We start from the raw sequence: 15,095 nt of genomic DNA on the forward strand, positions 1-15,095 counted from the left end.
ATAACATCTGTTGCCAATCTTCTTCCACGTGAGCCGCCGCCACAGCATGGCCACTGATAGACGAGTGGTGTAGGTCTGCACCCAGGAATGGAAGCCGGGCCACCAAAGTGGAGTGCGCTGACCTTAACTACTAGGCCACCAGGGCTGACCCCCCAGGTGATTCTGATGCAGGCAGAACCCACATGATGGTTTGAGTCCGTTGCTGTAGGAAACCCATAACTTGTGGCAGTTGGGGCAGGTTGCTCATGGGGAAGAGAGGCTGCACAATGAAACAGGTGCCCATCCCAGGGTCGTGGGGAGAATTAAATATGCTGTGTGGCTACAACTCGCATATATAACATGCACTGGAATCCTTTCTCTATGACATTCAGCCCTCTGAGTTGGGGCTTCTGACTTTTCCCCTCCCCTAGACTGACTGCCTCCTCTAGGCCCATGATTCCAAACTGTGTATCTGGGGAAGCTCAGGCTGAGAAGAGTAACTGGGCATGTCTGAAGGGCTAATGCCCTGACAGCAGGGAAGAGGTTCTAGACAGTACAGGGTTACAGACTAACAGTTAAACAGACTGTGGAGCCAGGCTGCCTGGCTTAGAATCCCAGCTGTGTCACCATCAGCTACCAGCTGTGTGACCTTATACAAGTCACTCTGTATTTCTTCATCTTTAAAATGGGGATAATAATCCCCCACCCCTATTCCCCACCCAGGCAAGTGAGGCAAGTTTAAACCAACAGTCCTCTCTCTCTTTCTCCCCCTGGCTCCCTTCTGTCCTCTCTAACTCATCCTACACACTGCCTTCGGAGAATACAATCCAACACAGATCCTTTTAGAAAAGCAGGTTTATTGGTCGGGCTGCTCACCAGGACACAGCAACGTGAGAGGCTCCCCAGAGCCCACAGGAAACTGTATCTGCCCACAACTCAGGCCCCTTCAGCCCATCAGCACCAAGGGACCTCGTCCCACAATCCCCATCCTCCCTCAGCTGATGTGTCTCCAACCATTCAGAAGAGAGAAGGGAACCAAGAAAAGGGGAGGGGGGAGTGCAAAGCTTTGTATTGTAAAAAAGGTTTGTGTCCCCAGGCTCCCTCCCTCCACCCCTTAAAATAATTAGCTGCAATTCTAAAAAGCAGAGCAGGGAAGATGAGGCAGAGGTGGGGGGAGAAAAAAGAAGGCCGCAGCCTTCCTCTTTCGGCTGCGAATGGGGTGGGGGTGGGGGAGTTGGCCTTGCTTCTGACAAGCCGCCTTTACTAGCGAGGAACAGAGGGACTGAAGTGTCCTTAGGAGAACCTGGTCAGTGGACTACAGATCAGGCCTTCAGACTGTGCGCAGCCCCCAAAGATTCAGGAGAGGAACCCACAAGGGCAGGAGGTCTCGGCAAGTTCTTCTGCTTCCTGACACTAGCTCTAGGGAAAGAGCTTGAGAAAAAAACTGCCAAGAGTGAGCCAAGGCTGCGTTGCTCTCTACACAGGCATACTATACTCTCCTCCCCTCCCCTCCAGCTCTCAGCTTGGTGGCCTGGCCATTAACACCTTGCTCTCTTTCCAGTCAGTCTTCCTCCTAATTCTCAGCTCTCCGCAGCCTGGTGCTGCCCCCTTCTGGGCCCCTAAGTATCTGGGCTTTGAGAAATGGGGTGTCCCTAGGGGCAGCCACCGTCCAGATCTCAGTTGAAGGAGGGGAGCTTTACCTCTCTCTTCTCTTTGGATCATCGCTTTCTCACACTGTCCTCCCTCCTTATCCTGAAAATGGTCCTGCTGTCCTCTGAGAACCCCAGTAAGACAGGATTCTTGTCCTGTTTCTCTTGCTGCTAATGAGGAGAATTCTCCTCTCTTCACCCATTTCCACCTTCTACTATTTCCCGTTCTCCTTCCCAAAGCCATGGCCATGAGCTCCTGTGTGCAGTTACATGAACATTGAAGTGTACCCTTCCTCCCACACGTATGTATTCATCATCGTGCTGCGCCCCCTCCCCTTTCCCCAGGGCTCTGCTTGGCTCCAGCCGTCCTTGTTGAGACCTTTTGCAAATACAGCCTGTGCTACACCCTCATCCAGGGTCACGGCTCACTCTGCCCTCTCTCCGCCATTGCCTCAGGTTCTCCCAAAAACCGCTTCCGAGTGCTTCCAGTATGCGGCCTCCCATGTGGGCAAGGGTAATTTTGGCCTTGAAGCTTCCGGGGATCAGGATGAGAAAAAAGAGCTCAGTGAGTAGGAATGACAGCAGCTGGGTGAGTGTAACGGGGAGACTGGGGGGAAGGCAGCCTGCCCCAAGGGGGGCCCAACCATGGAAATGACAGCAATTTCTTCTAGGATCCCCAACTTGGACAACCAGGACACAGATCACTCCCCTCTCCATTTCCACCCAGACTGTGCCCAAATTGGGTCTGTCCATTGTGGAAGCTGCCTCCCCATCCCGTCTTAACAGCTGTAAGACTTGGAGGGGTGCTGGGGGTGGGGGGCGACGGTGTGTGTTCTCAGTTTAGAAACATCTCAGCCCTTCTGGGGCCGAGAGAGAAGGCAAAAGAGAAAGTCTGGAGAGGCAAAGGAATCTGGGGCGGGGGCAGGGAGAGGCGGGGCGGGCCCTGCGTCCCGCTCAGTCGCTGTCGCTCTTGTCCACCAGCACGGCGTCCGACTCCTCGGTGATCTCCAGCAGCGTGTGCACGTCGGGGCTGCTCCCGCGCAGCAGGTCGGCGGCCTCGCCGCGCTCCGCGCCGCCCTCCTCGTCGTCGGGGGCCACCTCCACCATCTCGGTGGCCTTGAGCACCTCCACCTCGCCCTCGCGGATCTTCTTGACGTGGAAGGTGAAGGGTGGCACCTTGTAGACTGCCGTCTTGGAGCGCGCGTAGACCACGTGGTCGGGCGTGAAGGACTTGCGCAGCTTGTCTCGCGAGCTCTTGAGCTTCTCGCGCCGCTCTGCGGGGACTAGGCGCGTGCCCAGCTTGTTCATGCGCTTCTCCAGCGTGTGCCGCGTCTTCTCCAGGTTCTCCTTGGTCTTGAGGCGGGTCTTCTCCAGGTTCTCGCGGGTGCGCACCTTGGTCTTCTCCATCTTCTCCTTGGAGAAGGCCTTCTTGAAGTCGTCCACTCGCCGCAGGCCGCTGCGCTTGATGCGCTCGGCGCGCGACTCCTCGATGACCTCCTCCACCTCCACCGCCTCGTCCGATGACAGCTCGAGCGCCCCCGCGTCCTCCTCGGGCCGCTCGCCCTCGCCCAGCTCGTCGCCCTCCTTCTCGGGCAGTGCCTCAGACTCTTTCAGCGACTTGCTGATGCTCACTTTGGACGGCAGTTTCACTTCATCCTAAAAGGAAAGCAGAGCGAAGAGATAAGGGGGACAGAACCGGAGGGCTGAGCAGGGACGCTGGGAGAACCCAGCAGGGCGGTGGTGATCCTGGAGAGTGCGTGGTACCCGTGAAATTGGCCTTGATTTGTTCGCCGTTGTATCCCTAGCATCTGGCACAGAGGTGAACACCTCGTGGGCGCCCAAAAAATATGTGTTGAATGTATGGTAACTATATAGACAACGCAAGGAGGGAACCGAGCATCGGGTCGGAGATTGGGCGTGGTGTAATTGCACTTCGGTTAAATATCTCTGCTGCCCTCCAACCCTGTCCTTGGACCCTGCATCCACCCATCTTATATTAAAGCAGTTCTTACCCTTTGCGTCCCAGGGAACACAAGGTAACTTTGGAAATGAGCAGAGCGCCCTCTGGTGCACTAAGTCGCACACTGCCCGAACCAGGCCAAAAAGCGCTTAGGAGTTTGTTTAAGTTGAGGGGTTGGGGGTCGGGGAATTAGCTCACAGCCAATATCAGGCGACCCCCAAGTAGGGTAGCTTGAAGGCAAGGTAGAGGGAGTTCGTTTCCCAGACTTCAGACCGTTTCAGAACCAGTCTTAGGGAAGGAGAGCTGTGTCCCACGCCCCCACTACTTGACCTCCTCGTACTGTTTGGCTCCACCAGTGGTCATTCCCTCCTCTCTCCCCATGCAGAAATTGAGGGAGAAAAGAGGAAGAAGCTTGCTGGCAGCCAAGGGCATGTTTTCTTCCCAACATGAACGTTTCTTCTGGTTCTGACTTCCTTGCCTTGGAACAGAAGGGAGGGAATACTTTCCATTCTTGCTTTTTTCTCTAGGGAGTTCAAGGGACCAGGAGTAGGATGGTGGTCCCAGATTCCCCATGATCCTGGAGCTCAGAGCCAGTTCTTCCCTCTTCCCCTGGGAGGACCTAGCACCAGCACTGTTTTGCATTCTGGGAAGGTTTTCCAAGATCCTGACTGTGGGCCAACATTTCAGAAACTCAGGATCAGCCCCCACCAGAAGGTAGGGGAGGCTGAGCACAGAAAGGGAAAAGGGGCATAACCCAGAACATAAAACAGGATCTTCTCTTTGGCCCAGACTCTCTTCAGGGATTTCAGACAAATGAATGAGAGACAATAGTTTTTCTAAAGGGTTTTCTGAAGATTGTTACCCAGAACTGTAAGAAAATCCCATCTGAGAAATATAAGGCAGGGCCGGCCCCATGGCCGAATGGTTAAGTTCCCGCGTTTCGCTGCGGCGGCCCAGGGTTTCACCGGTTCGAATCCTGGGTGCGGACATGGCACTGCTCATCAGGCCACGCTGAGCGGCGTCCCACGTACCACAACTAGCAGGACCCACAACTAAAAATACACAACTATCTACCCGGGGGCTTTGGGAGAAAAAGGAAAAATAAGATCTTTAAAAATAAATAAATAAAAATAAAAAAGAAATATAAGGCAACATGAGCCAACCTCTCTCATAAACACACACGCGTACTATATATATTGGCCCCTTGGTATCTCTGCACCATCTGCTGCAGAAATTCCTTCCCCAGCCCCCAATCTCTTTCCTCTTCCCTCCCATCCACATCCCTGCAGTTTCCTGGTTTACATTGAAAACTAGGAACACCCCCTCCCAACTTCCTTCCCTCCCTGTCAATAGCATTAGCAGGGACAAAGAGGGAATGCTGGTTCCACCTCTTCTCCTGAACTGGGCACCAGCTCTACTGGGCACCAAGCCACCTCGAGCTCTCATTACTCAACTACACCTCCCAGCAGGCAAGGTGACCTGGGCACAGGGCATGCTGGGACTTGTAGTCTCCACCTGCCATAGCTGGCTTATACTATCATGGGCATCCTATGGTATTCTGTCCATCTTTATGCCTCTTATCATTCACAGAGGCATTGAAGGGATGTTTTTCTTGTTAGGAGTGTAAGAGGTCCCAGCCCCTCTTAGCATTCCCTTTGACTTCCAGTTGTATCCTTCGGGTATCCTTTTGTAATCACTTCTATCCGCCTCCTACTGGAGTCCTTTCTCTTACACACCATTTTAGGATTCGCTAGGGTCTAAACACTCCACTACCTCTTCATCCATCTCCACCCAGAATTAATCTGCAGGCCCAGTATCAAAAAAATTTCAGCTCTGATCTCTCCTTCACAGCCTCCCAAACTAAAAAAGCCACCCACCCTCCACCAAAGGGTAGAGGAGTAGCCCTCTTTTCACTAAACTGAGACAATGTGGATGAGCTAGGGAGGGATTAAGAGTCATGGGCGGGGAATAGTCAGGAAGCAGTCCCAGCTGCTGTAAAACAAATCCACATTGTCTCCCTGCCCCACCCCCAGCATCCCTGATTCTCCCCCCTGTTCCACTCCACCCCCTAAAGGCTGAGCTGGTTGGTTTTCCTGGCCTCTGTCTTCCTAGATAAAGGTCTTTGCCTGCTGAGCTCGGAAGTGAACAGGGCTGGGGTAAGAGCTGCAGATTTCTTGTAGCCAATCCCATCTTCCTAGTGCCTGGTGAAAGGTCTCACATACATCAGGAAGCACTCCCAGTGAAGGGAGGTTTATTCTGGGATTTGGGGTCATCTTCACCAGTCCAGAAAATAACCCCATTGAGAATATAACCCTATTCATTGTAGGCTTCCCCAAGGGTGATGGCTTATTCCAGAGGAGCTGGCCTCTTGGTGGAAGGTCAGGAGACAGAGGAAAAACAATTTGACTTAAGACCCTGGACAATGTCCAGTAGACTGGCTCTGGAGAGGGCATACCACTGTGACTTTAGCTTTTCCCCTCCATTAATGGATTTTCTATTTCCTCCCCCTTTTCAAGCCAGGTTTCCCCTATGACTCACAGCCTTGGAGTGCTGTCTTGGACCCACCCAGTTGGCCTGTTGCTACAACCACCACCAATACAATCCCAAAGTACCTCCCCCTACCCTGGGCACATGGGCCAGGCACCCTTGTCCCACCCCTACTTCCCTGGCAGAGTTCCTAAACCAAAGGAGGGGCCTCACTTGTTTTCATGTTTTTATTAAACAAAACCACCACTCCCAAAAGGCTTGGTTTCCAGAGTTACCTTTAATGACCAGGTCTGAACAAAAGCATGCACAGCTTCCCCTGCCCCCCACCAAGCACACACAGCTCCCCAACCCAGGCAGGCACTAGTCCAGGATGAATTTAGAGGAGCCCCAGGGCAACTCCCAGCCCCTTCCGCTCCACTCCCCAACCCTTCTATATAAACTTACGATCCTCTGGCTTAGGAAGAAGATTTTTATATTATATTTTAATTGAGCACCAACTATGTGCCTGGTCCTTGGTCAGGCATTTCACATTTCTCAGGGAGAAGGGACAAGTATCATATGGCTCTGGGTAGGAGCCTCTCTTGACTTAGAGCTAACCAGCTCTGTCCCCAGCCACTGCCTGGGAATGGCCAGAGAAGACACCGGAGAGGAAATTCAGAGACCCAGGAGCTGCTCAGAGAGACGGTAGAAGAGGGTACAGCCTGAGGGAGAGGTGAAGAAGGAAGTCTTGAACACTCGGGGCCTCTACTTTAGGTCGCCAAGACAAGTGGGGAGAGACACCCAAGGCAGAAGGGTCCTTCTTTTCTGCTATAACACCATCCTCAACAGGGGTGACATTGCCTCCAAGAGGGCAGAAATCGATTCTCGCGGGAGGGAGAGGTCTTAGGTACTGCAATAGTTTGTGGTGCTCCAAAGAGTCCCAGTAGATAAACAGATATATAGTAAATCTGTAGTAGTAAAATTTCATGGGAGAGGGGACAATTAGGGGGAAAATGTCTAAAAGGACTCCTTAGGGGGATGATCAGCAAAAAAAAAAAAGTTGAGAAATGTGCTATAGGGAGGCCAGACAATCCAAACCAGAGCCAGCTAAAACGTCCCTCCTTCTGGCCTCTCTGAGTTGGCAGCTTTTGGGTGCCCCGCCCAAGGCAGGATCTGGCAAACACAGGGGATCTCTTTGCAAAACATTTTCTAAAAAAACTGGAAAAAATAAGTGTAAATGTTTCCCCCAGCTACAGGGAGGGAGTGGAGAGGGCACAGAACCGACCCCAGGCCTTGGCCTCATGAGGGCCCTCTCCAAAGAGGCTTTCAGCCAAACTGGCCTGTCCCTGAGGAGGAGGCAGAAGGGAGAAGGGGCAGGAGAGTCAGAAGCCATGGCGCAGTTTCATGCAGGGCAGCACTGAGTGCAGCTCAAGTATGTGTCGGGAGCGTCTACCATTAAGAGAGAAACCAAGAAGTAGAGGAGGGCCCCTTTCCTTCACCTCCCACCCCACTGCACACACCACATTCCCCTGAACTCTGCATGATGCGAGTGTTTTCACAATACCCACACCCACTCACAAGCGGCAGTGGCTTGGAAGAGGCTGGTCATCTCAGTACTGACCACCACTAAGCAGTGAGCTGATGGTGGACAGAGCGACACCCCATGCCCACAGCCTCATGGGACCCAGAAGACCTTAAGCGCCCCCACCGGCTGTCGGCTTCACAGGGGTGGGCAGAGGCACAGGTTCTGGGTAATAGGGCAGTGCCCTAGGCGTCTGGTCAAAGGGTGGGAGCTCAGGTACTGTCTCAGGCTTCAGGTCAAAGGGCTCAGTCTCAGGCAGAAGGTCAAAAGGCACGATCTTGGGTGTGGCCAGGTCAGAGGGTGCATTCAGCTTCTTCTTGGGCTAAGATGAGGAAAAGGGGTTTAAATGGGACTTGGGATGGGTGCGGATGGGGTTGAGAGAAAGAGGCCTTGATGGGCCCGCAGATTTGGGGCTGGTGAGTAGGGACGGGAAGGGAGTACACAATGCATTAGGATAGAAAGAAACCACATTTTAAATGCTTCATCAAGAGGGCCCTGGGGCTGAAAGGAGTGGAACAAACCCAGGCCCATGAATTAATAAACAATTTAAACGGAAACCCTCTCCTTTCCTCCCTCTAGAATCTTCCGAGTCTCATCCTTGGCCTCCTACCTTCTATCCCCACCCAGCTGTGGTTGTGGGATGATGCTATTGGGGGTTTGGAGTGATGGGGAAAGAGGCTGCTGGGGGTAGAGGAAGAGTTTTCTAAGAGGGCAGTTGTTGGATTCCAACCAGAGAGGCTCTGATGAGTAAAAGAGAAGGCAAACAGCTTCACTGTCTTGAGCCAGATGCTGCTAATTCCAGTTCTCGTCATTCCCCCCAGGGAAGGTGGGCACTGGGTGCTTCCCAGGATAAGGAGAGGGACAGGCATGGAAGAGGGACATCCTAGCTATTTCCCTTTGGCCAAATCCCCACCTCCTGCCTCCCTTTCCACCCCTCCCTCCATCCACACTTGGGATATCAGACATCAAGATGTACAGAGAAATCAGGATCAAAAACCAAGCTGTTTTTATGATGGGTGGGCCTATGTCCTGGTGCACCAGCAACAGCTCCCAACTCTCCCTCTTGAGGAGCTGAGCTGCCACTCTTGCTTTGGACAATCAGGAGAAGTCAGGAGAGAGGGACAGTTGGGAGCACAACCAGACTTTGGCGACAACAGTGTTGAGTAAAGGCCTGCAGCCACAGAAACACAAAGCAGCAGGTGCCAACCTACCTTTGGGGTGTAGGGAGAAGACGGAAGTGGCAGGGAGGTTAAGGAGAAAGAAGCCAACGTGGTCCTCTCCTAGCCAGATGCGGAGTCCGTGCCAGGGGACACCCATGCTGGCCAGGGAGCTCCACTCCACTCCTTACACCCTGCACCTGCCTTCCCACTGTCGTTGGACCAGGTGACCACACGCTGCCTCTACTTCAGCACCTCTGAGGCTGAGCAGCTAATGGCCAGCAATCTTATGCACTCTCAGCCAACACTGCACACCCACCCACACACACACACAAAGCAGCCCCAGTGCCAGGACTGTGCAACCAGCTCCCTCAGAGAATGGAGGAGCCAGAACTAACCCTCCATTAGGGCTAGCCTCTACCCTGACTTCTGACGCAGAGCCTGGGATTGGAAGGAGGAGGCGGGGAGCAGACAGTGTAGCAGAAGAAGGGGTACACCTGGGTTCTGGCCCCAGCCACCTCCAATCACTTGAGTGACAATAGGCAAACGACTTCCCCTCTTTAGGTCTCAGCTTCCTCCAAAACAAAATGAAGGAGCTGAAGATGATTATCTCTAAAACACCTTCCAGCTCAAAAAGTCTATAATGAGCAAGTGATGAAATATTCACAATGGTATGGTTGAAAAAAACGGAACAAACCACCACTCATCTCTGAGGTTGGTTGCCTAGCAACCGTATTCCCGCTCCTCTGCCTATCAGTTGCCCACTCTGTGCCATGTCTTCCCTTTCTGATTTTGACCTTTACAATAGTCAGATTGTATTTACTAAAAAAGAGGAAAAAAAAAAAAAACAGAGGGAGGAGCATGATTTCCTTTGATCTTAGGAATACCCCTAAAAATACCCTACCTGCTTTGGATCCAATGACCAAGATAAACAACCCAAACTCAGTTTTTTGGAGGAAGGGCATGGCAAGCACTCTCTCTACTAGGCCACCAGGCTTAGGAGGTAAGAGGGACCAGAGCCCCAAGTTGGGAATATGTTGAGGCAAAGGTTTGGGGTTCTTCTGGAACAAGGTAGCCCTGACTTGCCTCAAGGAAGGAGCTATGGGTTGGGTTAGGATTTGGGGAGGAGAAGCTAGCAGGCCCTCCTTCCGGCCCTGGTGTCCTCCCCTTTAATGCCTATGAGTCACCTAATCCCTTAAGTGCTTCCTGGTCCTGTCCTCAAGCACTTGAAGCAGGTATGATGGGTCCATGTGTAGGTTACTAACTGCCTCAGCAACACCGCTCCAGAGGGGCCAGCCTGGTGGCTGAGTGGCTAAGTTCGCACACTCTGCTTCGGCTGCCCGGAGTTCACAGGTTCAGATCCTGGGCACGGACCTAGCACCACTCATCAAGCCATGCTGAGGTCGGTTCCCACATACAAAATAGAGGAAGATTGGCACAGATGTTAGCTCAGTGACAATCTTCCTCCAGCAAAAAGAGGAAGATTGGCAACAGATGTTAGTCAGGGCCAATCTTCTTCACAAAAAAAAAACACAAAAAAAACCAAAGGAATAATAAATAAATAAACAAAGTGAATATCACAATAAAGCAAGTCACAGGAATTTAAAAAACAAACTAATAAAACTGCTCCAGAAAATGTTTATTTCCATTTTAGCCCCTCTTTCTGGATTCTAAAAGAACTCTAATAATATCCAAATCATTGACCACTGACCCCCAGCTACTAGTAGAACTCACTTCTCTCACTGACTGTCTGTTACTTAGTTAGGTGCTGCCTGACAGGGTGGTATGCCAAATTGCTAGTTTTTGTTTAGGAGACGGGAGGGAATGCCAGAGAAGGACAGTAATGATTCAGAAGTGAGCTCAAGGTGAGGGCTCTGATATCCTGGGGTAGGAGGTGCTGAATTTCGTGTGTGTGTGTGTGTGTGTGTGTGTGTGTGTGTGTGTGTGTGGGGAAAGGGGGTCAAATGCAAACTTAACCTGTGAAATCATTATGTCTAGCAGCTCCCTGAATCTGGGGTGGGGCTGCACAAGGGATTCCCTCCCTTATTCCCCAGGAAGAAGATGTGGGAGGCCAGATGACCTGATCCCACAGCTGGGGCCTTCCCCTCCACCCTGCCCCCCTTGCCACATCATCACCTCCCACATCTGCAGCGAGGAATATAGCATTCCCCACCCCCGCCCCATGCTGGAGAACTCACACCATCCCAGGAGGCCTTTCTCCAGATCTCTCTCTGCCTGGACACCCAAGCATCCTACCCCCCCAGCCGGACTTGACCATAAATGTTGCCGCCCCCAATCTTCCCTATTAGGTCTGCCAAGGCACAGAGCTATTTTTACTTCATTCTCTTCCCAGGCCTGCAGACCTCAGGGAGGAGCAGCCTCTGCTTTCCTCCAGCAGCTGAGTACCCCACCCCTCTGCCCCCACCTGGAACATCTGCTCTACAGCTCAGGGAAGTTCTGCTTCCCTGAGCCCCACCCCATTGTTGTAATCTTTTCCTTCCCTCTGAGCTCCTCTCCTCGTTAAGACCACTTCAGTTCTTAGTTATTTCCTCTGTGGTTTGGGGACTCAGGGTCCCCATCTTGAGCCATTCCTTCTACCTCAACCCTCTGTCCTCTATGCACCCTGGTTTAGTACAGATGCAGTCAAAGCCACCCTGTGATTAGACACCCCCCTCCTGCAATGCACAATATACAGACACAGATCCCTGCCAACTGCCAAGAGGGAGTAACGGCGGGATGCCACTGGCCTCTGCATGGAAGTCTTTCTCCCTCCATACCCATCCTTCTCTCAGAATCTCCATCTTTGGTACAAGGAAGTTTACCTTGAGGCTGAGAACTTTCCCAGGTTCTGTGGTCTGGGACACTCATCCAAGCCCATGATAGCAACCCTCTACCTCACCAGGCTCTGGAGAACAGGCAGAGCTAGCTGGCTGTCCCAGACCCCTGTCTTGTTCTCCTTCCCTCCACGCACCCCAGGGCTAGGCAGATCTCTTTAAAAATCTCACTCACCCCCCCACCTTTGCTCCCGCCCCCATCCAGCTTCCTCCACGCAGTTAGATTAAGTGGAAACAACTCTGGGCAAATATTTTCTGCCAGATAGTGCTGTATGGGGGGAAGCAAAGCTTCTTAAAGGCCAAATGCCTCTTGGGGGGAGTCCCTGGGCATTGGGGAGAGGGGGAGGGTGCCGCTTCTGTGCCACCACCGCCTCAGCTAAGTGCCAGCTCACCACCTCCCTGTGTCTACTGTCCTCAAACACTTGTCCCATTCTGCATCTTTCTTAGCCTCCCCTGGAGAGACCAAGCCAGGGACCTCACTGCATCCCAGGTGGTCACTCAGAACCCAGCTTGACCAGGCCCCAGAGCAGTGAGTGAAACCACAGCTCGCTGTTAGGGGTCCTCTCACCTAGGGAGTGTGGGAAATCTACCTTCCTTTTCTTTCCATTCCCTTTGGTACGGAGTGGAAGGGGAAAATGGAGCATAGACTAACTCCTCCGCCCCCACAATCTCACCTTCTTGGGGTAGGAAGATCAACCAGACCTCCTGGAAGCAGAGAGGAGGCAAAGCCGGACAAAAGATCACCAAGCCCTTAGCTCAGACCTACCCTTAATGGGATTGGGAGAGGGAGTGGAGAGGAACAGAATTACTGAGATTCTCAGGTTCATTTTGGGTTATGATACAAAAACTACATTTTTATCCAGGCAGGAGGACTGGGGAGAGGTACAAAAGAAGCAACAAGCGGCCTAGGTGGAGCCTGGGGCGCAGCAGCCTCCTCCTGGCGTGCGCCTGCTCCTGGGCCACCCCCGCAGGCGTGCAGGGTGATTCACTGCGCCCAGCCCGCGGGACCAGGCAGGGGCTGTCCACTCCCCTCCACTAGCCCCTCTTGCACTTCTCTCGCGGCCCCCAGACCGCCCCGCCTGCTTCCATCAGGCAGAGGGTACAAGCGCGCCACCGGCTAGGATGTCCCCAAGGGCCTGAAAGTGACGGGAGGCCAGGGGCAGAGCGCAGTGAGAGGACAGGGTAGGCAGCCGAGGCTGATGCGGGGGCGCGGGGTCTGGAGGGGTGTGCTGGCGGTCGCGTCCCTCGCCTGGCGCAGCCCCCGCCGGTGCGTGCCTGAGCCCTGAATCACCCGCTATATCGGGCGGGCAGTGCCGGAGGCCCCAAACCCGGGCCGCGCCGCCAGTGTCCGCTTACAGCAGGCCCCAACGGCCGCCAGGGACCCCCGGCTTTCCCCAAAACTTCCCCCAAGTAAGACTTTGACAGAGCCAAGTTGGGAGATGTCTGAAAGGGCCAGTGTCCCCGACTCTAGCCCTCTAACTCGGTTCCGCCAAGAGTTTGACGCCGGAGGGAGGGGGCTTGGTGAGGAGGTGCAGGTCGCAGAGCGCACCCCTCTGCGCGCTGCAAGAATGCGCCGTTCGCCCCACTCCACCCCACCCTACCCCAGCAGCGCTCGCAGGAAGGAGGGTGGGTCCTCCCAGCTAGGCCAGGCTGGCGGGAGAGGCGTGCCGCGGGCAGGTACCCCCACCCCAAGCCCCGGGCCGGGGACAGTGGGCCGGGCGCGGAGCTCTGGGCGCTGTCCGCCCCGCCAGCTCACCTGATAGATCATGACTTTAAAGTTGCGGCGCCGCAGCAGCTCGGCCTCATTGACCTCCAGCTTCTTGATTTGGCCGGCCTGGCGCTCCAGGCTGCCGCGCACGGTCTTCACGTTGACGCTGACCTTGCGCACCTTCTCCAGCAACTTGCTCACGGTGTTGCTGGTGGTGGCGTGTGCCTTGCCCAGCTTGCTCAGCTCGCCCTGGATGCTCTGCACGGCACCCTCCATCTCTGCCTGCCGCTCCTCCAGCTGGGCTTGGGTCAGCTGGATCTGGTCGACGGCGCCGATGATTTTGTCCAGAAGGCTCAGCACCAGCACGCCATTCACCTGGTCGGACTTGATCAGCTCCTCAGAGCCGGCCCCCGACGGCTCCTCCGCCGCTGGCGCCCCCACGGGGGAGGACCCCGGGTCCCCGGCGTCGGGGTACCCGGGAAGCGGCTGCTCGATGATATGGAGCTGGGTGTCCTCCATGGCTACCCGGAGCCGTGCGGGGCCGGCCGGGTGGAGCTGGAGCTGGAGCTGGAGACTCGGAGAAGAGGAAGAGCGGGAGGGGGGAGAGCGAGAGAGAGCAGAGAACGGAGGAAACTCGAGCCACGTCCGTGCGCACCGGGACAGCGGCCAGAACTGTGGGGCGGGGGATCTGTGAGCTCCCCGGCTCCCAGGCCAAACCCCGGAGTCTCCTCGCCCATTGGCTGGCCCCACCCCAGAAAGGGAGGGACCGGGGCAGAAGGGGAGACCGATGATGGGGAAAGGGGGGGCAGCCGAGGGGGACCCAAGAGCCGAGTGCCCCACCCTTCCTAGGATGATTGGAATAGTTGGAGCGGGAGACTAGGGCCTCGGGTGGCAGCGGGGGCGGCGGGAGCGGGACTGGGGCGGAGGAATGTGAGCCGTGGAAGGGGAACAGGTCCTAGAATGTTAGAATGTTGCTCTACTTTTCCCTGTTGGGTTTTTTTTTTTTTTTTTTTTTTTTTTTTTTTTTTTTGCTCACCTGCCAACTCAGCCTTTTAAGTTCTAGAGCAGGGAATGAGGTGGAACATAACTGAAATTATATGCAAAATATTGTATTTGCCTCCGCTCAGTTTTTGAGAGGGAAAGGATTCATGACTTCCACAATCTTTTCAAAGGGCCGCTAACGCCCCCCACTCCCGTACCCCCAAGTTAACAACCACAGTTATAAAACCTTGAGAGGTTGTTTGGAGAAGGGCAGGAAGAGAGAACTTAAGTTAGGGTCACAGTGGTGATGAGGGGCTGCCAAGCTGCTCTAGGTTCCTCTTAGAATTATCCTCACAGCATAAGATTAAGCTGGGCAATAAAACAGAAAGTCATGCCTTTTACCGGCCTCTCACCTCTCTCTGACAATCACCTTCGCCTCCCTGTACTTCCCCTGCCCTGGAGGCCTCGCTGACACTAACCTCAGAGAGCAGGATGCAGGAGCACATCCATCTCTCTTGATCTCAGAGACTAGCGCGCAGCAATCAGATCATCAAATCCAGCCTCCTCATTTGATAGAGCAGAACAGGAGGGCCTGGAGAAGGCAAGCGACTTGCTGGAGGTTACCGGCAGGTTAACATTAGCTTGGCACTCAAACCAGGTCCCTGGCCTCCTCTGTTGCTCTTTCCACCTTAGCACTCTACCTTTCCTTAGGACCGGGAGGGGCAGATATGGCCACTCACATGTGCTGATTTTGAGCCTGCTGGCTTGAGGATTAGCTT

At 54.1% G+C, this 15,095-nt stretch overlaps 1 protein-coding gene across 1 annotated transcript; it reads right to left on the minus strand.

The window, feature by feature from the left end:
* Positions 1-816: 816 nt before the first annotated feature.
* Positions 817-14,016, minus strand: CAVIN1 (caveolae associated protein 1). The gene is made up of 2 exons (XM_046676130.1): positions 13,384-14,016; positions 817-3,284 (listed from the first exon to the last, which is right to left on the minus strand). Exons 1-2 carry the CDS (start codon positions 13,852-13,854, stop codon positions 2,583-2,585), a joined length of 1,173 nt encoding a protein of 390 aa, XP_046532086.1. The 5' UTR covers positions 13,855-14,016; the 3' UTR covers positions 817-2,582.
* Between the last annotated feature and the right edge of the window lie 1,079 nt (positions 14,017-15,095).

This window comes from Equus quagga, chromosome 11 (assembly GCF_021613505.1).
Source record: "Equus quagga isolate Etosha38 chromosome 11, UCLA_HA_Equagga_1.0, whole genome shotgun sequence".
Classification (NCBI taxonomy): domain Eukaryota; kingdom Metazoa; phylum Chordata; class Mammalia; order Perissodactyla; family Equidae; genus Equus; species Equus quagga.